Source organism: Eleutherodactylus coqui, chromosome 4 (genome assembly GCF_035609145.1).
Source record: "Eleutherodactylus coqui strain aEleCoq1 chromosome 4, aEleCoq1.hap1, whole genome shotgun sequence".
Classification (NCBI taxonomy): Eukaryota; Metazoa; Chordata; class Amphibia; order Anura; family Eleutherodactylidae; genus Eleutherodactylus; species Eleutherodactylus coqui.
The window spans coordinates 105,917,996-105,942,365 of NC_089840.1; the positions used below are offsets into that span (position 1 = coordinate 105,917,996).

Consider the following 24,370-nt stretch of genomic DNA (forward strand, 5'->3'; position numbering starts at 1 on the left):
TATGCTCGCTCATCTCTACTCAGACTGATATTGCGCTTGCAAACCAGTGACTTTCTGTGTAAGTGCATAGCATTTTGCAGGAACATGCAATTTTCAAGCATGTGAAAATCGCATGTTTCAATAGCAAAAATAAAAAAAAAATTGCACACATGAAATTCATATTTACAGCTTCCATAGGAAATAATAGACAATTCTTAAACAGAATCGCCCCAAAATATGACATGCATCAATTCCTCTTTCGCAGCATCACTGCAAGAGAATAATCGCCCATGTAAATGAACCGATTTCCAATAATGGCTTCTTTTTCTGTGCACCTCGTAACGCACATAACTCAGACATTTAATGCGTGAGTTCCATCCGATTGCTATATGAACAGAACTCGCACGTGAAAACCTATATATTCCAATCTTTCTATTCACATGGTAGATTCCTCTTGGAACGATGAGCCGACGTGGAGGAATTGCAACCGGTCTTATTTTCGAGCAATTCTTGTTTAAAGAATCACCCATTATTTTTGTGCTGGGCAAAAAAAAAAAAAAAAACACCTTGCACTCGCTATGCAAGTTTGCAAGTGCGATGGAATTTTTTTTTATCTTTACTATTGAAAAAAACATGATTTTTCAAGTTGAGCGATCCAATGTATTTCTCACACACCTCGCAATAGCAGGCAATAATCGCGCTCGTGGGCGAATGCACCCTAAAGGGTTGTTTATCTGTTCACACTTGGTGCATCTTGATAGCCTATACACTTTGATCCTCGTAGTAATGACGGGGGCTGTATGATTCTAAGTTGCTGGTTATGGTGCTCTGTTTTCTTTGGAGGTGGTGTGATGTCTTGTAGGAACGTTATTTTCCATCTATCGGAGTTTGTTTAGTTCTAAGGGCAGCTGATACTGGCGGTCATCCTTCTCCACACGCTGCATGTATCTGGGTCAGTTATGTCAAACGCAAAGGGAGAACAGAAAACAAGAGTGAGGTTTGTTCAGCGTCACACCCAAGTCCAGTTGGACGCATGAATACTTTGTAGGGTGTTAGCATCTTCCCTGAATTACTTTGTAGTAAACAGGGACGCACCTAGTGTAGAATGGAATTATAATGTAACTGCCCACCAGATAGGCCTGTGATCATACGCCGCTTTAGAAGAGCAATTATTTCTGGTGGCTGCTACGTTCCAGGAGGATCCAGATAAAATACGACCCTACAGAGCGCCGGAATAGAGGAGCAAGAGGTAAGTATAAAGGCTTTATTTTCACAATTTAAAGTGCCCCCGAAGGAGGAATCCGTCCGTCCCGGCGGTGAAACGCGTCCCCTTTGTCTGCACTAAGTGTTAAAATAAAGTAGCTTTAATACTTGGCTCCTGCTCCTCTGGTCCGGCGTTCTGAAGGGTCGTATTTCATCTGGGTTATTTTGTAGCATACAATGTGCAATAGTCTTGCAAAATACAGTATGTATCAGATACCATGTATCGCTATATTTATAATATTGTATGTATCGGATACAATGTATCGCTATATTTATAATATTGACCTCTTTTTTTCCTTTTGTTTGGACAGGTGGATGCAGCAGCTGTGCATCGAATGGACAGCCTGACCGCTCTCGGCATGGATCGTACAGGTCTAATGCAGGAAGGGTTGAGAGTCCCAGGAGGTATGGTCTACTCTAGTCTGTGTGGCCTTGGCACCGAAAAAGTTAGAGAACCATCCAATTCAATACCAGGGCTTGGATATGCACCTGACCGAAATCCTGAACTTCAGTTCAAGCCAAATGCTGCTGAAACGATGGAGACTGCCCAGATGACTGGAAAACAGCCCAATGCTTTTAACTCCTTGTTTAAAACCCCACCAGGACTGCAAAAGACATCTGTCCCTACAAGTGAAGCACTGGTTTTGGACAGAACAGTAAATGACAAGCAGAGTCCACTTGGCGTTAATGGTGCTAATTATTTAAGGATTCCTTGGGTGCACTCCTACATGGACAGTGCATCACCAGCTATGTATCCATTCATTGATTCACCAAATAAGTATTCTTTAAATATGTATAAGGCGTTTCTACCTCAGCAGTCGGCTTACAGTTTGCCACAGCATTTGACCTACTCACCGGTTTGCCCAAATGGTGAACGCTTTGTATATCTTCCACCATCCCCTTATGTGACGTCCCACATTCCATCAGCCTTGGCACCACCTATGAGGATCCCTGCCCCATCAGCAGCTCCTGCTATACCCACTACTGTTCATTGTTTAGAAAAGAGCTTACCATGGAAAATGGGGATCAACCCGGGATCTACTGTTGATCCCCATGCCTATTCTCATCTGCAAGCCAATAAGCAGCCTAGGGTTCCATGCACAAAGTCTATGGCTAGCAGTATGTCACCCGAAGCCTCTATGTTGTTGGCACCTTCTCAGAGACCATCTCCTAGGCTTCATCACTCAACTCAACCAGTTGGAGATAGCTACTCTGATTATCAATCGTTTGTTAAAATCTCAACACCGCCTACATCTGTTGTGCACACAAAACCACACACTAGTATGAATAGTGACCTCACACCTTTAAGGCCATCTAGCACCAAAACTAGCAAAATCCTTGATGGAGAAAATACACAGATGCAAGCGCCCTCAAAAAGGCATACAAAAGAGAGAAAGGACAACAAGTCCCCCAGCTTGTTAGAAAAGCAAACGCCTCACAAAGAAGGGACTGAGAAACCACTGGATTTGTCATCCAAGCTTAGCGATGCTGAGATGTCAGCGATGTTGCTTTCAGGGCGATCTGGAAATGCCATAGGAATGTGCACCAGGGACCTTCAGAAAGAAGCCATATCTCCTTCTGCTGGTGTCAGTTCCATCTTCAGACCTGAAATCATCAGTACTGCTTCTTCATCATGGGTAGTACCTGGTATGACCAGCAACGAAGACCTCAATAACATTATTATGCCACTTAAAAACAAAGCATTGGAGAGGGTTATGCCACAGCAGAGGAGTTCTTCATGTCCTCGTATGGGAAGCTCGGAAGTAGTCATTACAAGCAGTCCTGGATGCATCTCTAGCGCAGGACGTCCAGCATCTGCTTCACCTGCGCCAAATGCCAATGGAGAAAGTAAAACTCCTGAAGACAGCAGTAAGCCTGCTATGCAACAACTTCCACCTGTTAGTTCACTTAGTAAGAGCAGCAAAGTAGCAAAGCCATCCATAATGGAACCAACCATAAAGGTGAGCGAGAGCGGGCTACCCCCTGCACCTATGTTCTTACCTCAGAACGAGCCTTTCTGCTCCACGCCCTTGGCTTACCCAAGCAGTTTTCTCCCATATCAAGTCTCTGAAAGCCTTGCTTTGTCTCATTTGCATTTACATGGAAAAGCTCCCGTGTATCCTCACCCAGTTCTGTTGCCCAATGGAAGCCTTTTTCCTGGTCCAATGGCGCCCAAGCCTGGGATTTCTTACAGTATACCAACCAATCGAGATTACATGACCTATCAAGAGACGCTAGGTATGGTGCATCCAATCTTGCTGCCGCCTTCTGCAATGGAAATGGGCAAAGATGACAAGGCAGAGAGAAGGTCAAGGTCCCATGAAAGGCCAAGGTATGAGGAACCTGTTGGGAGAAGACTCTTAGATATATCCGATTCCACGCCAAAGCTCAATTTGGAAAGTCCTTTGGAAAAGAACTTGAAGTCCCAACAGTCCTCTGTCATAACCAACAAACATCTTTCTAAGACCGAGCTACTATGTTCCAACGGAGAAAGAGATCCAAAATGCGACTCTAACTTTACCGTTAATGGTTTTATGCCTGAAAAGCATGTAATGAATGATCTACAGAAACCCGAACCGGGAACAACAATCAGGGATTTTATAGGATCTAGAGATGAGAATCCAAGAAAGAACGATTTTCAAGATTCATTTCACGTTCTCAAACCACCTCAAAATTCAGCTATTTTCCAGGCAAGAGAGGAAAACCTATCTGGAAACCCAACCATGGATATTCCTACCGCGGAGCTGGGTGCTCAATTCCTGATTCCTAGTCAACATCACGATACAACAGGTGGATTTTATGGCCAGCCACAGGAAAAAACACAACCCTTTCTTATGGCCAACGGGCATTCGGATACGGAAAGCGCCGAGGCGATCATGAGAGACGGTTCCGATGACTTTCTGAGAACCAAATCTTCTTCAAAGTTAACGAAAAGGATAGCAAACTCTGCCGGCTATGTGGGTGACCGGTTTAAGTGTGTGACCACCGAATTATACGCAGATTCGAGCCAACTAAGTCGCGAGCAGAGGGCTTTACAGGTGAGTTGCTGAACGTTTTTCTACCTCCTCTTTACTAGTCTTATTAAGTATGTACTTGTTCAATGGACATACATGAAGTAAAAAACCACTTTTGGTGCATGCAAAACCCCAACTCTTGTAACTTCTTACCTGCACTATTGTCTTATGAGTAGTCAAGTACATTTCCTACCTGTACATACTGAAACCTTAAGTAATTCTACTGCTGTTTGTATAATAACGTGACTAGTAAGGTCGCAGCAAAGTTGTTCTATATAGTGTTATGCTCTTTTATTGTAGCGAGTGGGTAAATCTGAGCAAATAGCATTACGTTGTTCATGTCAAAAATGTATTGGATGATTATCCAGATAATTTATTAAGTGCCCATTTTAATTACTTAGATGGAAGGCATACAAGAGGACAGTATTTTAAGTCCACCCGCTGCTTACTGTGAGGTCAGTCCTTAAAGTTTTTATTATTAGACTCTACTGCATTATTTTTCTTCATTTCCAAGTATGTGATAGGCCATGGTTTTTTTTGTTTTTTTTTGTGTCTTGACATCTCGCTGTAAATGTATGTTTGCTAATTTTGATGTTCTACCTTGCATGTAAGCAAAGCATCCGAATATGTTCCTTTTTTTTTTTTTTTTTTTTTTTTTACTGTAATTTCCACATCCTTAACCTTTTTGAACAATGGGTTTGCTCATTAGAAGGAGGAAGAACGACAGACGCATTCGTTTAATTCACCCTCCGATCGATGTCGCTTGTGTATTTAGGCATGCTTACGCATTTTAAAGAGCTGCTCTATATATAAAGTTGTGGCTTGTACAAAAGAGGTCAGCGGGTCACGAAGACTTGTGCGGTGTTAATAATGTCTTGTTAATTTATGGATGTGCATGCAAGAGGGCCTTGGCCGGCGAGTGACGTTGCCGTAGGATTTTTTTTTTTGAGCAGCGCAAGCCGTCGTAATGGGAATGTAACACAACGTACGAGACGTGTTTGTGTAAAGGAATGAATAGGTGGCGTAAGATCAAACCTTTCCATCACTGGTATTCTTGAAAATGTTGGGCATGCAAAAAGTATCAACGTCATATAAAATGTAGCAAATACTTGATTTCTCCGTACAATTCATTTTCCAGCGCATTGTGATGATAATACATTGATCGTAGCGTATATATATTCCCCACTATGACTGGTATCGAACATTGCTGTTGCTCCGACGGGCTGTGTTCCTGCTTCCTCACTTCTCTGTGCCTGCAAACGGTTAACGTTGAGCCCCTCCTTCTTTGCGGAGCGCCTGGCGGCATGAAGTGAGAAGGGCAGAAGTGTGCTTTTCATGAATAATTTCCAGAGAATGACCGGGCAGAGCATTGGAACTGACTGCGGTATTAATTCTCCAATGTCAAGAGTCACATCACAAATTCATAACCACTGTCCTCTTTTTAAAGGAGCCTGCACCTTGGGCCCGACTTATCCAATCGCTCATTTGGAGACGTTAAGCCGTCATTCTTTACTATCCAAAAGTTAATGCAAAAAATAGCTAAAAAATCTTAAGTATATATTAACCCTCTTGTTGTCACATATTATTACACATTCTATTCAGCAACCTATTTGGTAATTATGGGCCTCCATCGCATCTAACACAGGGTTTGTCACTCAGCTTTTCCAGATTCCTGAATGTAAAGTTTGCCAAACTTTTCAGCAATACCAGAGTGGGGGAGGTGATGTCTTTAATTACACTGCACTGATAATTGTACCAAAAGCACGATTGGCCGGTATTCATGCAGTGCGAATCATGTATAAAAAGTTATCTTGCAGTTCATGGAAATTAAAGAGGTTGTCCATTGTTGATCACAGGAAAGGCCATCATTAGTAGATCGAGGGGGGGTCTGCCGTCCAGGACCCCACTTATTAAGCTGTTTAGCTGTTTGTGCTTGTGCACTGCCTGATTTTGGCAGACAGCTCTGTTCCCACTGCAGTGGCCAGGTGTGGTATTACAGGCAAAGATTGCTTTTGAACGTGAATGGAAACTTTACTTGTAATACCACGCCTGGCCACTCCAGTGCGAACTGAGCTGTCATGTTTTCTACCAAAATCGGCACGGTGCGCAAAGAGCTCATCCAGTGTGGTCCTGGACTGCAGACCCTTGCTGATCTACTATTGATGGCCTATCCTAAGACTAGACCATCAGTGTTTTACAACTGGACAGCCCCTTTAAATTACTAATCACTATGAAAGATCAAACCTTGAATTCATCATCAACATGCAGCTACATCAATTCTCTTTTTGTTTTTTTACTTCACCGTTCGGTTTCAGTAAAACTTGAAAATTGACCGTGCCGATCCATTCTTGCCAAACTCTTGATTTATCAGTATGTAGGTGGGTTTCTTCAGGTATTGCCTATGAATGTATTGTTCATTACGCCTTTCTTTTTAGCGTGCTATGATGCGCTTCTCGGAACTTGAAATGAAGGAACGGGAAGACCACACACCCACCAAAGACTTGGAGACTTGCAAACTAAGCAAGTCCGATGTGAAGCTTTCCACAGAAAACGTAAAACCGGCAGCCTCAACCTTGGGAGATTCTGTCATCAGCCAAAGCGAAGGTGAGGAAATCGGGAGCGGAGCTGGTCAGTAAACGGTCTCCAAACCCTAGTCTGAAAGCCATTGAGATATTAGGCGCTAGGCTGAAGTGCAGCGTGTTTCATTAGCTTCGACATTTTCCAGGCACTGGTACAATAAAGATACTAGAGCGAAAGGATTAGGTGATATCGAGAGGACGGGCTCGGTGCCAGGAGCCAGACGTCAGTGTCTTGTGGTTTTCTTTAAGACCTTAGTAGTGTTCACCAAAGCCTCGTATAATCCACTCTGGTTAGCTTTGTCCTGCTGTTTGGGAGCTTACTGTAAATGCTGCAAGTTGGTTTATAGATAAATCTGCCGTGTTTATGGCGGCAGTACGTGGATTGGAATATAAATCTTATTTGGTGAAGATACAAAAGCTTAGCGATGGTCTAAAGCGATCACGACTCGGGCTGGAGTCTGTTGCCATTGAAATGTGATGGGGTGCGGGGGGGACCTTTATTTTCCGGGAAACCTTTGGGAAAGGTCGTAAGTGTGGCGTATTTTCCATAAGACCACAAAAATCCTACAATTTCTGAAAACCGAGAAGGGGATCCAGATGCCGTTACTAGCGCTGGCAAAGGGCCTAGGATCGCAGTGTGTGTGGTCCCACAGTGACCGATAATGATAGAGAAGAAGTAAATGTGGTCGGCGGCTCTTGCCCTGTAGACTTCCGACGGCATGGAACCTCCGGACTCCGTGGCCATCGGCGCCCCTCTACAAGGGCTTCCCTTATATAGAAGCGGATCTATAAACTTGGGTTAGCATTCTTATCGCACCGGATTTCTTCTGTGCCTCTTAACGCCGCACATGACATTAGGGACACGGTAGGGGTTGGGGTTACTGTACAATGCCTGGTTAATGGGTATTGGAACTCCATCTGTGTTAATTGCCACTCGAGTCTGGATGGCGAGGCTTTGGAAATCCCCACTGCGCGCCCCGTTCAGAAGTCAGTGTGCGACGCCGCTACGGCAGCTGAAATCATTGCAACCTGCGCTGGTGGCTGCAGCGAGCGGAGAATATTTTTCTGTTCCATTACAGCCTCACAGCTCTGCGGTGCGAAACATCTGTTTCCAAGTAGTTTCTTCTCGCTCGCTTTTAACCCTTGTGACACTTGTCTACAGTCGTCTCAGAAATAAAGGAGATGCGGCGCGGAGGTTCATAGCGATAGTTGACGTTCTCAGAAAGGCATTGGATATACATATAATGAGATATTCTGAAAGGGGGGCTACACCGAGCAATGGAAGACAAACCAGGGGAAATAGGAAACCGTTTTCTTTACAGCCTGCAAGCTTCTGTTTTAGGAAGAATATTGAGGTCAAGTTTCTTCTTAACTCTTTTTCCATTTTGGAAGAGGAATATCAGAAAGCGGCGCTTAGTACATGTGGTCTCCAATCATAAGCTGTGGAGTCGGGGAGATTCCAGATACAGCAAGCTGCCTCCCAGCCTGATTGGACTGATCTTGGTTTTGAAAGACTAAACGAAATCGACGATTTCTAGTATAGAGAAAACGCAGGAAAAAGTATTTAGTAGAAAATGTTTTTTGTTTAGGGTTGGTGCAATTTTGTTCCATGAAAAACAGACCAGTCCTTGTTGCGCGCTTTTTTTTTTTGCGCACGTGTGCGGATTTTTTTAACGTCAACGTGTTATCCGCTTTTCATACAAATAAAACGCTACAAGGCCCTATTAATGGCACTTATTGCTTTCACTGTCTCCTGGCAACTTATGTAAGGCCCATTCACGCGAGCGTATGTGCATTTATGCATGCCTCTGTGCAGCATTTTTGTGCATGCATTGGCGTATGTAATTGTACTATTCCCTATTTTGATCCGTGAATATGGCCCAAAGTAGGACATGTTGCGTGTTAGACAAAAAAAACGTGACATCAGTCCGCATATCCCCGACAATCCCCCATACACTATCTTGACGTGTATGTGTGCGTAATACGTGCCAAGATCAGGCATGCTGCGTCCTTTTTTACATGCTGTGTGTGAGAGGTAAAGTTTGTTACGCCGTATTACATGCGCAAAACTCGTATGTAATACGCGATAAAATCCCACTCATGTGAGGCCCCTTATAACGATCAAGGGAGTTACAAGAGCTGTAAATCCACAACGTCTGTAGTGCGTTACTATTCTGTATAGTGTTTTCTCCCATCCGCCGTAGACGAGCGGATCTGGTAGCTGCAATACCGCTTCTCTTGCTGCAGTAATTCCTTATTTTTGCAGCTTTTTAGGAGCTTTTTTTTCTCTCCGGTTGCCGTAGTTCCTGCCGCACATTGTTCAGATCGCACTGAGTTAATATTGTGTTTCTGTCCTGCTGTGCTAATGGCACAAGTCCTCCAGCTGCCTAAACAGGGGGGGAAGAATGAACCCGGGTCATTGTCCTTAAGTGGTTTCACATTCTTTTATCCAGTTTGGGAATCAGGGGCCCGAGTGGCGGTGAAGTTGTCCCGGTTGCCCAGGAGACTAGTAAATGTTGCTATGGTGATTCATCTGTGCAGCCGCGTCTCTCTCTCCGAAGGAGAGATTATGGGATGCCTGTGCTGCGTGAGTCATATGATTGTTCTCAGATCAAATGATCAGATGATCTAAGTCACTGGCGTGCGAGCATCACATCTGCGCGAGTCACGTGGCCGCCCGCTACTTGATGAAGCAACAGGCAGATTTGAAATCCTAAGATGCCAGTGAATGACGTAGACTTGTAGCGGAGGGTTGTGATCTCATTCCTGGATCGTCTGCAACAAAACAGATTCCACCTTTGTCCTCCTCCGTCAGTACTATAGACACGCTCTTCGTATGGATCGGCTCGGTCGGGGGGGTTCTAAGACTTTGCAGATGTGATTCTGTAAGTGAGGGTGTTGGGCAGTAATAGAGCGAACACGTGTTCCAGTTCCAGCGCACTTTTCTTTTCTTTTTTTTTGCTTTAGTGTGAAAACAGCAGTTTTACAGTTCGTGTCTTTGTTGCAAGTAGAAAGCTTGTGTTGGTTCTGTACTCTTCCAGTAGAAGCTGATTCCAAGATGCCCGGACTGCTTTGTAAAGTGTTTGCTATTTCAGCACGTTTCATAAAAGGTTAGGGGGATTTGGCTTCAAAAAAGCCCCTAAATTTACTACCAATCCATTGTGGTAGAAGGAATCCTTTCCTTGCTACCTTCGTCTTGCTCCGGACAACACAGCCCAAGTCTATTAAAGGCGTTGTACCGGAATGGCATGTTACCCGCTATCCACAAGATGGGGGATATCTTGCTAATCGATGGGTATCTCACCACTTTCACTCTGCAGTGACGTCCGAATGAACGGAACCTTAGACAAGCATGCACGGTCGGCGACCCGTCATTCCATGGTGCTAACGGAAATAGCCGAGCAACAAGCGCTTGGGTATCTCCAGCAGTCACATTGAAGAATAGAGCGCTTGTGTGACTAACGCTCCATCCAGCCCCCTTCTCCTTGCCGGGGAGCAATAAGCCCACAGTGAGGAGTATGGGGGACTGATCAGTAAGTTATCCCCAACGTGTCGGATAACGTACCATTCCTGTACAACCCCTTTTAAAGGATAATTCTACATTTGATCAACTGGAAAAAGAACTGTCCCTTTTAGACAAGCCGATTGTCATTTGAACGAGCGAGTGATGCCACTGCTAACTCGTCCGCGCAGAATGTTTAGACTGGCAGATCATCGTTGGGAATCGTTCAGTGCGGGGAGTGTTTAAACACAACCAGAAGTGAACGAACAAACAATGATTTTTATGCCGGCTGAAATTTGAATGAAAAGTGAACAATTTTCATTCGGCCGTTAAACCGAACGATTAACTTCACTTTTGCTCATTTGAACAGTAATCGCTACATCTTTACGCATCTAAAGCCGTAGGACCATCTTGGGGTAGTCATTGGGGTGCCGCAGTGATTCAATCAGCGTGTTTTAATCTTTGCTTCTATGTCTTCTAGGTGACCTGAAGACAGCGAATGGAAATCTGAGCGACATATCGCATCACATAGTGCAGGCCGAGAATTGTCATTCAGAGAAACTAATTTCCTGCGAAGCAACAAATCCGCCACCGGAGATCACAGTTGATGTAAACCTGCAAGGACAGTGTGTGGGGTTGAAGCGGAAACAACCTTGTGAGCCGTTTCCTAATGATCAGGACCAGCATTCAACTTGTGAAGAAGCAACAGCGGAAGATGCAAGGGTGAAGAGGAAAAAGACCGGTGAGTCGATTTCCTTGGTGTCATAACAGAAGTTTAATTCCAGTTGTAAACTTTCTGAGAAAATACGGAAGTTGGCGGCCGAGTGTGATGTAAGCTATATTTAAGTGCATAACGGACATGGTATACCACTTCCCTATTTGTTCACCGGATTTCGATCCCATGGTGTTTAGTAGAACTGGGTGCTCTTTGTGGAGGGGCTCGTTCACACCTGCGATAAGGATCCGTTAGGGCTTTCCATCTCTCTGTAGGAATGACATTTTTTGAGGGCGGGGGTGGGGTTCTCATTGATTTCAATGTTACGTGGCTCTGTTATTGGGGTGCCTGCCAGAAATTCACACTGACCGTGGTTCAGGTAAATACCATATTACAAAGCTATGGTCATTTAAAGAATGGCGTAGCCTTTCACTGCCGCTCGTCATGTGCCGTTGTGTTACTGTATACACATTTATAGCAGACTGCTAAAAGTATGGATTTCTTTTAGATGACTGGTCAGAAAGGGAAGTTCTCGAACTTTCTAACAAATCCCTCGAAGAGTCCCACTGCAATGAAGTCACAAACCTGAAAGTGTGTATTGAACTCACAGGACTGCACCCCAAAAAACAAAGGCACTTGCAGCACTTAAGGGAACTCGGACAACTCGGCAGAAAGGAGGTCCCCGAAAGCCGAGAGATCACAGACCCTGAAAACAAGCACAGAAGTGTGGAAGAAAAGCCATTCAAAGTTAAACCCGAAATCAAAAGCACCAGTGACTTGGAGGATCTTAATGGAGGTACGGTGATGTCTGTTGGGAACGCCAACTAATCCGATATATATTTATTTATGCCTTAGAAGGGAGATAATTGCTGTTTAATTATTAATGTGATGGGAATTGCAGGGTTAAGAAGGCTTATTCTTTAAGAATCCATATTCATTTCTGGGCTCCAGCTGTGCAGCGCTTAACATCTTGAATTCTCTTTCCCCCCCACCCCCCACCCCTTCCTTCTTCTCGCTTCTCTCATCTTCAGACATCCCTGTGTCTCCGCATACGAAAGGCTTTCCACTCGGCTGCCCAAGCAGCAAGCGGCAGAGTCAGACAAACCCTACCCTAGCCCCTAGGTTAGCAGCCAAGCAGCAGAAGATTAGAGAGGGCCGCAAGGCGTACGTGCCGTGTACAGATGAAGAGGGGAGTCTCCAAGTCGCGTCATTGCCTGAGGATTACACAGAGTACGAGAAGCCCTCTGGAAAACGGCAATTCAAGACAAAGCACATGACTCCGCTGGAGAGAAAGAAGAAAAGGCTGCTAGCTGGGGATGACAGCGTGGAGAATGGAAGTGCAGACGAAAAGGTGCGTCAGCTGGTTTTGTCTCCTTGGCTTTTATGTTTTGTACAATGCAGCGAAGCTATATGGATATTTGCATGCCATTAGGGTCGGTTTTAAGGGCGCTTAAAGAAGTGCGGAATCTACTCGCAGTATTTACAAGTACTTAATATGAATAAAGGCAAGATTAGACCTTCACATGAAACGTTCCAGCGGGAAAGAACTAGAAGTTGCAGAGTAACTTGCTTAAAGAGACATTGCACTTAAGAACCTGCTGTTCGTACCTGTAGTAGGTTAAGTAATTAGTCTAAGGTTTCATTCACACAAGCGTTTTTTGCGCGGCTATCTTGCCGAAAATCACGACCATGTGAAGCATTGGATTCCGATGCATTCATTCACACGGGCGATTTACGGGCGCGTAAAAAAAAATTGCACCATTAAAATGTGAAATTGACGACCATTTTCAGTCGCCGATTTTTGTTTTCTTTTTTTTATTTACACTGCGTCAAAAGATAAGTCTTGACCTATCTTTTGACAAAAACCGCTGGAGGCTCCCATACACTCCTATGGAAGCTGAAAAAACGGAGTGGAGGGAAGTTTACCTGCGGCCAGCGCTCGGGAAAGAAGACAGCTGCCCCTATTTAAGCATTAGAAGTCATTGCGATGATTTCTGCCGACTGACGGAATTCCGCGTTGCAGCGGGGTTTTTTTTCACGTAATATGCTTATGTGAATGGACAAGAATATGCTAATTAATATGGGGGCTTGATTGCGGCTATTCTTCCTTGATGCGATCCGGTCGGTGTGAAAGCGCATCGCCTGTGTGAATGAGGCCTGTGACCTAACTAGTAGCAGTAAAGGCGCTGTTCTACAAGCGCCTCTAGCGGTTTACCGATAATCGGCGAGCTACACTTGGTGTAGCCCAGCGTTAGCAGCTATGGCGTAATAGTGCTATAATTGTTTAGGACTGATTGGCTGTATACTGCTGTTGGCCTGTGGCCAGTTGACTGACTAGACGCGTCTCCTCGCAGTATAGATAATGTTGTGAATGAAGTTGTAATGAACTTTTTAAAGCTTGTCCCATACGTTCACAAACCGGTGTGCATGCTGGGTAATTTGCACTCTATTTTTTATTTTTCGTCCGTCTTTAATTGCCTGTAACGGTCCGCCTGGGGAATTATTCCTGAGATGTCCGCAACATATTATTTTTTGCGACAGGCAGCATTTCACAAGTGAAAGGATTAATAGCCGGTTCTGTGCTAACTACATTGCAGTGCAACTGAAAGGTCACCCGCTTATAGATTTCTAATATTTCCTGCTTCTCCATAGACATCTTGAAGTCGTTCATTGCCTTACATTATATTATGTCTACGGGGCTCGTGCATTCATTCTCTTTCCCCCCGCTTTGTACTTTTATTATATGTGTTGACCTCCGGCTGTGATGCTTTTTTCTGCTCGGTGGTTATTTACAGAGAGGGAATTTTGTGACTTGCTTGGCAAAAAAAAAAAAAAGTTCAACTGGTCCTTATTAACGTTACTGATGTAATTATTGCAATTAAGAAGTCGTTTAGCGCGTGTAATAATACACATCCCACTCTCCCACTGCGGCCTCTGACTTCTAACTACTACTCGGCAATATGTCATGGCCTGTAACTCTGTGTGATGGCGTGATCGCTATGAGAAGTAGATCCTTCTTGTTTTGCGTTAGAGTTAGGGCGCTTTTACACGGGAATCTGTACGATAATCGGCCCGTGTAAACCCATGCAGTGACTGAGCAAGGATTGTTCCGTTTCCGCATGTGGAGAACAGAATGAAGTTCAGCGTAACCAGCAGTCGTTTCCTTATGAACGACTGTCCGCTTGCAGCGATTATAGGTGGGAAGTCGGACAACGCTGCCTGGCCCGCTCCGCCTCCATTCCGACAGCGCTATGTAACAGCACAGTGAGCATCGCTAGGGCGAGTGTCGGCATTGTTTGGCCAACGGCTCGTCCCATGTTAATGGACCATTAGAAATCAAGTCCGCTAGTTAATAAAAGTCTGTGCTGCCAAGTAGGGATGTGAGAGAAGATTTAAAGGTCCGCCGCGCGTGCTGGAGCCGTCTCTAATGTCTGTAAACTTTGTCTGGTTTTACAGGTCAGCATTAAGGGATTTCGGAAACAGATTGACTTTTCACCAGATAACTCCCTGATTAAAGTGCCAGATCAGATGTCCTTATTGCACACTCCATCCCAGATGTCACCACTGCTTAACCATATCCAAGACATCACACCTAGTCGCCCCATGCCGCCTGAAGCACGTCGGCTCATCGTTAACAAGAACGCCGGAGAGACTCTCTTGCAAAGAGCAGCGCGGTTGGGATATGAAGTAAGTGCTCGTTGTAGTAGGGACTGGTTTTTAGAAATCTTGTATGCCTTTATGACACCCTATACCTCTGTGTAGCGGCCGGCGCTTGTAACTGCAGGCATGGCTCTTGTTGAATTCAATGGGAGCCGTGCCTGCAGTTACAGGCACCAGCCACTATACGGAGGTCAACGCGGAGGCTTCCGCTCCGACTTTTGTGTATTTGGAGAGGAAGTCTCCACATCAACCTCCCATGTATTGGTCAGTGCTTGTAACTGAAGACATGGCTGGTGTTGATTTCAATGGGAGCCATGCCTGCAGTTACAAGCGCCGGCCTCTACAGTAGTCGGCGCAGAGGCTTCCGCTCTGACCTCTGTGTATTTATGGTGGTCACCGCATGCACCCGCTCAGCTGATCGGTCGGGGTTTTGAACAACGGACTTATGTTTTGTCCAGAGTGGGGCGGATTTACTAAGCTTGTCTAATATTTAGACTGCAAAAGCTTACACCAGATCGTTGGAAAGTCTGCCAAATTTATCACAGACGTTCATGTTGTATGAGAAATTTGGTAAAGATATAGGCACTTTTGTCTAACTTTACATTACCTATTGGTTGGCTTACTTTGTGCATGGTGGTAACAGTATAACCTTTTAGGCCACACCCCTTCTGCTAAGTCATATCACCTTTCCACACCCATTTGTCTAATTGGGTCTAAAACGCAAAATAAATATAGACTAAGGCTGGCTTCACAACGACATTTTTGTGTGTGCAGTACACAGAGAATAGGACCCATTGATTTCAATGGCTTCATTTACCTCTTGGTAAGCTCCTGAGAAAGTCTGAAAGAAATTGGGCAAATAAAACTCTGCTCCATCTCTGTCTGTTCCTCTCCATTTTCACCTGGGGAGGGTTCAAAGGAGCAGATCTTGGCATGGCTCTTTTCTAAGGCAGTGGGAGGTGTACCGGACTGATCCGAGTGAAGTAGGGCCGCCATGATAAATGGCTCCTGTGACACGTTGTTCAAGACTCGTTTTCATATTTGCTATATTTTGCTTGACATTTGGAGTTTTTATGTCACTTTTTAAATAACTTCAAGGTTAGACGAGTTAGGGTGCTTAGACGGGGCTTTTCCTTTCCGTAAGTCACAATGATATACAGGATGTCTTTATACATTTGTTTTAACAGATTCTGCTTCTTCCCATCCTGAAACCTCATTGTGAAACCCTGTAGTGGTTTTCCTTTTCAAAGAAATGTGTCAGTTTTCTACATTTTCTTCATTACCCAGAATCCACAAAGGGGTGCTTTCCAGACCGCGCCGACACGTCACCATTCAGCTGTACTCACATTCTCTTGTTTTCAGGTTAGAAGAAAGTAAAACTAGGTTCACATCCTCAGCCCCTACTATCTTCTTTCCGATTTCTAGAGGGCTGTTTGATGCCGCTTAATGCCGGCTTCAGATATTTCCACTCTCTACTCAAACTTTACCAATTCAGTCTTGTTTCCTGGAACCCGGTGGGTTTTATATAGAGTAGGAAATGCCATCCGTTATCAGCTGGAGTGTTGCTTGCAGTTTTTGCCATGTTAGCCTATAAGGAGAGCCCAGCGTCGCCAACCTAGAGGTTTAACCCTTTCCCATCCAATTTCCCCACTCCCCAGCTCTTATTTATTTTTGGATGGGAAAACGCGGTGTGGATTCCTTGGAATGACAACAGAAATGCTTAAAAATTATGTCATGATGATTTTATTAGTAATTTTTTGAAAATTAAACAAGAGTTATGAGTGCTTCACATCAGGAAGATCATTTGTAATAATCCTGTAAATATATGTATATTGACATAACATACATTTATATAATAAGTCTATTCATTTCTAATTTCTCTAATGATAGATGGATATCTATCCATTCTCTGTAATGCAGTGCCATACAGAGGCATCCTATAACTGTGTATAGCATATGCTTGTAACTCTATGCAGGGCAGCTCTATGATGTGGGAGGCTGTTCTGTATATGTATTTTACACTATGCAGGACAGAGCTCTGACAGTGTAATATACATATGCAGAGCAGCCTCTGACATCATTAGCACTGTCCTGCATAGTGTAACATATATCTGTTGAACAGCCTCTGACATCATTAGCACTGTCCTGCATAGTGTAACATACATCTGTAGAACAGCCTCCCACATCAGAGCGCTATCCTGCATAGTATAACATACATATGCAGAACAGTATCCCACATCGGGGCGTTGTCCTGCATACTGTAATATACATATGCAGAACAGTCTCTGACATCGGAGCGCTGTCCTGCATAGTGTTACAAACATGTGTCAGACCTCGCCCGACATGGGAGCTCTGCAAGGAAATCTCAAATGTCGGTTGAGGTCTGACACTAGATTGGAAAGGGTTAGCCATAGGGGGTGCAGATGCTGTCTTTGACCTGGTTCCTGAAGGGATCCAATAACGCCACTGCCAGATAAGGGGCCACCAGTAGTGAAAATGGCACATGATAGTTAAAGGACTCTTTGATACATTTGGCACAAGGTACCATGAGCTTCCAGTTACACCCCCACTGAAACCAGTTGCATATGCATAAAACTCATACATTGGCACATGACACCACTGCTCTAGTGACATGTTGCTGGGGCATAATCCACGCATGCTGACAGATTATATCTTTTTTCCATCTATTTGTTTCTTGAAGTACTATGGATGATGTGCATATGTATTTACTCCCATTATAAGCCACTTCTGGCACCCCTGTGGGAAAGCTAGAGGTGCTTAGTATTAACTAACCATGATGGCATATTTCATAATGGGGCAAAAAAAAGTGAAGCTGTAAGATGATATTATAGGGTTAGTAGCGCTCTTCTTTTTGCATGTTCAGCCAGACCGTAACCTTATATAGTAGCCGATGCCATTAGTTGTAGAGTTACTGAACCATGCCTGCTTGGCCTCCTGCGTGTAAGAAAACCGATCTCTTGAGTTGGTGGCACGCCGTTGCCCGTACCCGATCCGGACACGTGACACGAGGGTATCTCTCTCCCTCACTTGGACGAGCATCTCATTAGCTTGCCGCTTCTCAATTTAGTCAATTACGTACAGCCCCGACTAAACGAAAAGGCTTCATGCTGTATCCTAGCGACCGTCTCGTCGGGTCAGGCGCGCCCAGAGCACAGATTAGCGTGCTCTCTCTGCTTGGTTTGAATCCGAATGAATAAAACGCTCTTGAGCTATTCTTTACCCCTCCCTCTGCCTGCTGACTAATAACAAGCTTGAACGCCAGGCAGTGAATCAACATGCGCGGCGTCTCTGAGCAGTCTCCTTAACCTTTATAGATCGGCAGAGCAGGTTTCCTGGATCCTACGTCTTCTGAGAAATGGCAATATGCTTTGCGTGCAGCTTAGATGCTGGTTGCCTTGCATGCAAATCATGCAGCTGCTCGTTCGGTTTTTTTTTTTCCCTCTCCTTTTCTCGCTTTCTTCTCGGTTGCTGTGAAGATTTTTTTTTTCTAATTGGCTGAAAACAGACGATATCTCGCTAGAATTGCACGCGGAATCTCTTGTTTCTTTTCTCGCGTTGCTTCTTGTCCACCGTGCATGTAGTTATAATTCGCGCTGAACGAGCAGATCATTGTGCATCAAGGACGAAAAATAGTTATTCTTAATAAGTATTTCCAATAGAAGCCAACATACATATAATTAGTGCACTTCCTCAGGGGGCTTCTACTTAATGGAATACCTTGGTAGGACAGTGACGTAGTGAAGACCTGTAAACCTAGACATTCGTGCACATACGGCGCAAATGGTTAGAGGTAAATTATCTGCAGGGATGTAAAGAATGCAATTGCTTTATTTGGCTATAGGTAGTCTTTTGCTCCAATTAGAGCTCAGTGTAGATAGAGAATCGCTTAACTAGCTGTTTCCTAATATACCCTACATGCTTCATTTAGTAGTCTGAGCAGAATTTTGACACTTGCCGCCAAGCGTCAAAATGTCCCTGTCTGCACCATTTACAGGATGTATACGACACGGTATTTGGTGGCCTTCCAACGGACAATGGAATATACAACTGTTGTAAGTTTCTGCTCAGAAGAAAACTGCAAATATGGCTGTTCAGAAACTACACGCTGCCCACATTTTAAGATGTACTATGGCTTTGTACAAGCAATCTCACATGCACTTTTCAAATAGAGAGTTCCAAATCGGGTGCCATCCTTTAGCTTACAGTCGCGGTCACCACTTAATTTACTATTGATGACCTTTCCTCAGGAGAGCTGATCAACTGGGATCCCCCCCCCAATCAGATGATATTGGGCCAGCTGTTGGCAGAGCCACAAACAGATAGTTCTGTCCGTAGTACAGCACCCTGCTTTAGTAATGCAAGCACAGCTCCCAATGAATTCTATCGGAGTTGTACCTGCAATACCATCCCAAGCCACTGCAGTACGGACGGAGCTGTCTGCTTCCATCTCTGTCTGCAATTACAGTTAACAGATGATCATCGGAATCCCTAACAGTGGACCCCCACCAATCAACTATTGATGACTAGACTGAGGATCAGTCATCAATGGTAAAGCTTTGAACAACCCCTTTAAAGGTCCATAAACCTTCTTCAATAAGCGCTTGGATGACATCTGTTTCTCCCTAATCTCTTGTGAAAAACTTCAAAAATGCATTCATACATTTTACATTTTAATTGGAGCAAGGCAGCTATCTAGTTGACTTATCTCCCAGGGAAGCAAAAGGCGTTGAAGTTCAACATGCCCAATCCTTCCTTCCGCCAATATCCTCTATCAAGGGAACGGTTGGGAGATACCATAAACGTACAATTGTTATCCATCCCACCGATCTCGTCGTGCTCAGATCACTGTCCTCTAATATAGACGGGGGGCCTTTATCTCTTGTCGGCCATTTTATTACTACTCTTCCTTCTCCTCCAGATCTCCACTATGGGATTGAATTCCTTAAACTGCAAATTGCACAGTAGCCCCCGTGTTAGCGCTCGGCTACGTGACCACCAAGGGTGTAGAGCCCTTCTAATGTTCTGGCTCAGCTTTTGATGGCCAGAAATCCCTTGACTGTCGCTTTTTCATAGACTTTTTTTCATTTTTCCTCATCTTTCAATTATCCGAGGACATTAAGGATTATTGCATTGATTAAACTTGACATGGCGCTGTAACCTTTCATATCGATACAAATTGCTATAATTTGCTGTAATTTAAGTCCTACCTGGTGCTTATAGCTTTGCATTAATTATGACTATATTAGCATTGTGTGAACTTAGACAATGCCAGCTGAATATTAAATGATTTCAGGTGGCAAACATTAGCAAATGGCTAGAACGTCGGACTTCCATTCATGCGGGCCGCTTCCCTTTTTGTCTATTGTTTTGGGGCTGAATGTTTTTTAATGTGTGTGTTAAATGAAGACGGCACTTGGAGAGCCAGTTAATCATGTTGACCATCTCCAATTTCTTTTCCTGCAGGAAGTGGTTCTTTATTGCCTGGAAAGCAAATCTTGTGATGTTAACCACCGAGACAATGCAGGCTATTGTGCACTACACGAGGCTTGTGCGAGAGGCTGGCTGACTATTGTTCGGCATCTTCTGGAGCACGGGGCAGATGTCAATTGCAGCGCGCAGGATGGTACAAGGTAGGTGTTGGCAAGAATGCCGAGGGAGGAATTATTCATTACATTCCTGTATCCTCCAATTACTGTAATGGGGAGATACTAAAAGTACCATAGATCTAAGCAGCTAAAACAGCGCCATAATCTGTGTCAGGTATTCAGACCAATCCCATTGGCAGGAATGGTGCTGTAATGCATGATTTATTATTGCTAGAGATGAGCAAGCATACTTGCTAAGGGCAATTGCTCGGTCGAGCATTGCCCTTAGCGAGTACCTGCCCGCTCGGAAGAAAAGATTCGGCGGCGGGCGGGGAGCGGCTGGGGAGAGCGGGGAGGAACGGAGGGGAGATCTCTCTCTCCCTCTCTCCCCCCTGCTCACTGCAGCAACTCACCCGCGTCGGCAGCCGAACCTTTTCTTCCGAGCGGGGAGATACTCGAGTAATTGTCCTTAGCGAGTATGCTTGCTCATCTCTAATTATTGTACCTCTTGTCAAATAAGAAACCAGCCTGAAGTATGATAAGAAGACTCATAATAGTTTTTCTCTCTTCTCAGGCCCATCCACGATGCAGTGGAGAATGATCACTTAGAAATTGCGCGCTTATTACTGTCCTACGGTGCTGATCCAACATTAGCAACGTACTCCGGAAGAACAATTGCCAAAATGACACACAGCGAGATGATGGAAACCTTCCTGACTGGTGAGTTTCATTCTGTTGTATTACACTTTTTTGGGGGATCCTATTGAGAAATTTATTAAAGGGGTTTTCCAGGAATTTTACTATTGATCACTTATCCTCAGGATAGTTCATCAATAGTTGATCAGCAGGGGTCTGCCACTTGAGATGCCCACCAGTCAGATGATTGCCCGGCCTGATGTTGGTGCAGACAGCACTGGAAGCGGATAACGCTGTCCGTATTGCCCGCAGTCATGATTGCTACTGCAGGCACAGCTCCCATTGAATTCAGTGGGAGCTGTGCCTGTGGTATCAAACCGGGCAGCTGCAATGTTGACAGTGCACTCTGCTGCCATGCAAACAGCAGGCACCACAATACGCTGATCGGCAGGGATCTCGAGTGCCTGCTGAAGGACTACTAATGAACTATAGGACTTGCAGCATGGACGCACAACTTACTCTGTGTCTGAGTTTGAAAAATTGCTCATGTGCATGAACCCATTTAAAAGAATGGGTTCTATCCCCATATGAGTTCCAGCCGTATTGACGGAACTCGCGCGGGACTATTTCCAGTGCAAATAAGCCCTAACGCCACAAAAATGCCACAAACCGTTTTGATGAGTTCCACCCATAATACAGTAGCGGTATTCTATATGTATGGTCTTTGATGCATACAAGTGCAGTCATTGAGCTGTGGGAAAGAATGACCAGCATTGTATGTATATGCGGATTTACACCATTGTGTAGTTGGATCACGAGATAAAATATCCTGTATGTGTAATATGTGCAGCACGACTTCTAATCCTTGCTTGTAATTGTGTTTTTTAATTTATGACCTGTTAAGCATTAGTTATCGTTATTTTTGAGTGAAAGTACAGTTTTCTTATCAAGGGCATTTTCCCATCGCAAGACAACAGGGTACAGTTACTGGCAGCCGCTCTATGTAGATGTGATAGCGGTTTCCTTCCCCCTCCTCCCGCTGAACCAAAGACAGCTAAATTAGGCAGCGAGTGTATGATCTTAGCTGTCACGTAATGAGAAATCCCAGCGACTGGATTGAAACCTGGTTTAACCCGTAGGTTTAATAGCTTTCGTGCTGCCATGTGATGTCTGCGCTGCCCCCGCCGTCAGAGTTGCCACTGTTTAGACTGAATTGCTTTAGATGCTGCTTTCTAAGATCCTTATTTGACACGGAAAATGCCTCCTATAGTCACAACAGATTAATTCCTGGATTATTAGCAGCGCGCCGATCTACAGCAATCGCTGACTATTTTGCGCTCTTCTTATTAGTGTTATTACAGTGTATGTACAACAACAGCGTCTTTACGCGAGTTGTTTGTTTTTCGTCTACATGAAAGACTCATTAATTCAGTGGTCGTGAAAACCGCGCTCCAGAATAACACTAATGACGGCCGTGCGTCTACAGGAGACCACGCAATGCAGAACACCATGTTTTTGACTGCACTAAACATATGTCCTACAGGAACAACAGGATAGTAACATTCAGCAGGGTTTGTCACAGAGGACGAAGGTTTCTCTGCACATGAACCCCCATTTGTAACATGGCTTAAAGGAAATCTGCACCTTCTGATGACTTTCTAGTATACGTTGCTGTGTGTACATGAGGAATAACACCATTTATGACTTTTGGCCCATTTAGACACAAAGATGATCGCTCAAAAGATGGCTTTTAGTACCAATTAGTAGCGTGTGAGCCCCTGGGAGCTGTAATCAGGGAACAGACCACCTGCTGATCACTGAATACATCCACTTTGTTCTGCCACTGTTTGAGCGATAATCGTTGTGTCTAAACGGGCCTTTAGCCTGCATTTATCTCCAGTTTTCTCCTCTGCTGCTGTATATCTGATTTTCAGTTGTCTTGAGTTGGTGGGTGAAGTTTAGCTGTTATATAGTGTTCTATACACTGTTCACAGAGAAGAGCAAGATGTATTCTCCTCTCCCTCTCTGCAGCACACACAAACGCAACATCATTAGATAGGACCAGTATACAGCAAGAGTAAAGGGATTTTCCAGGCAGCATCAGCTGTCAGTGCCAGGATGCAGCTCCAACCCCGATGTGCCTGCAATTGATTTCAGTGAGACCTGTGCCTGCAATTATGCGCTCCAGCCATTACACTGGAGTCAGAGCAGCGGCTTCCGCTCGGACCCCGGTGAATACCGGCACTGACAACCCAGGCTGCCTGAAAAATTCCTATTTAAGCAGTGTAGATGTGATTTCAGTAGCTATAACGTCAAAACTAACTCCCCATTAGCTGCTGCAGTTATATCTATGTGTGAATGATGCTCTCTCCTCTCCCCCATCCTCACTGCTTACCATAGACTCCTATGGGCAGCATAAGTCCTCATCCTCCTTCATGTCATGAGGTATATTTCTAGTAACAGAGCTAATAAGAATGAATTTACTTGAATTCGATCTTATTCACAACAGGTAGTGGGTAGCAAATTAGGAGGAGGGGAGCCCCTCGTGGCCAGAACTTTAGAGGGAGTTTTTCTGTTCAAAAATGCTAAGTAACCAATGTGATTTGTGCATTTACTAGTTATCATATTAGCTATCCTATTAACACAAGTTGTTTCAAATTGGAGTACTCTTAAATAGCGCATACAACTTTAAATAGCTATTTAAAGAGGGTCTCCCTTGAAAAATATTCATAGTTAACTCCTACCCATAATTATTAAAATGTCTGTACTTACACTTATTAAAAAAAAAATAAGTAAATGTTTCTATCCCCAAACATTCGAGGACTGATGTTAGAATAGCACCACCTGCTGTTTCTATTGAAGAGCCCTTCTGTGTCCAGTCCACTGCATTCTTGCTTCCCTGCTGTCTCACTCCCTTGTCACTTGCTCAGCATCTCTTCTTACACTAGAGAAGATTAAGCAACTTCAGGAGCAGCCGCTGACCACCTCAGCGATCCCTCCGCATACCCAATGGAGCAGAGGGGAGCAATACGGAGCAGGTGGAGCAATTACTGAGGTGGACACTGAAAGGCTTTTCAAAAGAAACAGCAGATGGCACTATTCAAACATTAGTTATGGAATTCTGGGTGTAGAAACTTTTTTTAAATAAATGTAAATGCAAAAAGGGTTTAATTATGGGCGTGATTTAACCAAACAATATTGTTAGTGGGATAGCCTCTTTAAGACAAAGGGTGGTGCAGGCAAATTGGAAATAAGTGATTTTACTATTCCACTGAATGGCCACTTTATTAGGGATACCCATCTAGTCATACTTTGCTGCAGTTCTGAAGGCCAAAGGAGTTCCAGGTTGACGTGGCATCATAGGTGTTGATGTGATTCTGCAGGAATATTGACCCATGCGGACAGAAAGCTTCTTG

At 44.3% G+C, this 24,370-nt stretch overlaps 1 protein-coding gene across 3 annotated transcripts in view; it reads left to right on the forward strand.

Moving 5' to 3' along the window:
* BCOR (BCL6 corepressor) overlaps positions 1-24,370 on the forward strand; it is a 162,189-nt gene that overhangs the window by 131,521 nt on the left and 6,298 nt on the right. For 2 of the 3 annotated variants that reach the window (XM_066599943.1, XM_066599942.1), the window contains exons 4-12: positions 1,554-4,280; positions 4,658-4,711; positions 6,692-6,860; positions 10,819-11,079; positions 11,561-11,848; positions 12,084-12,403; positions 14,509-14,739; positions 20,197-20,363; positions 20,893-21,038. In XM_066599943.1, the coding sequence (XP_066456040.1) occupies positions 1,554-4,280; positions 4,658-4,711; positions 6,692-6,860; positions 10,819-11,079; positions 11,561-11,848; positions 12,084-12,403; positions 14,509-14,739; positions 20,197-20,363; positions 20,893-21,038 (4,363 nt within the window). The remainder of the gene's footprint in view (positions 1-1,553; positions 4,281-4,657; positions 4,712-6,691; positions 6,861-10,818; positions 11,080-11,560; positions 11,849-12,083; positions 12,404-14,508; positions 14,740-20,196; positions 20,364-20,892; positions 21,039-24,370) is intronic. The other variant, XM_066599944.1, reaches the window with a different exon arrangement.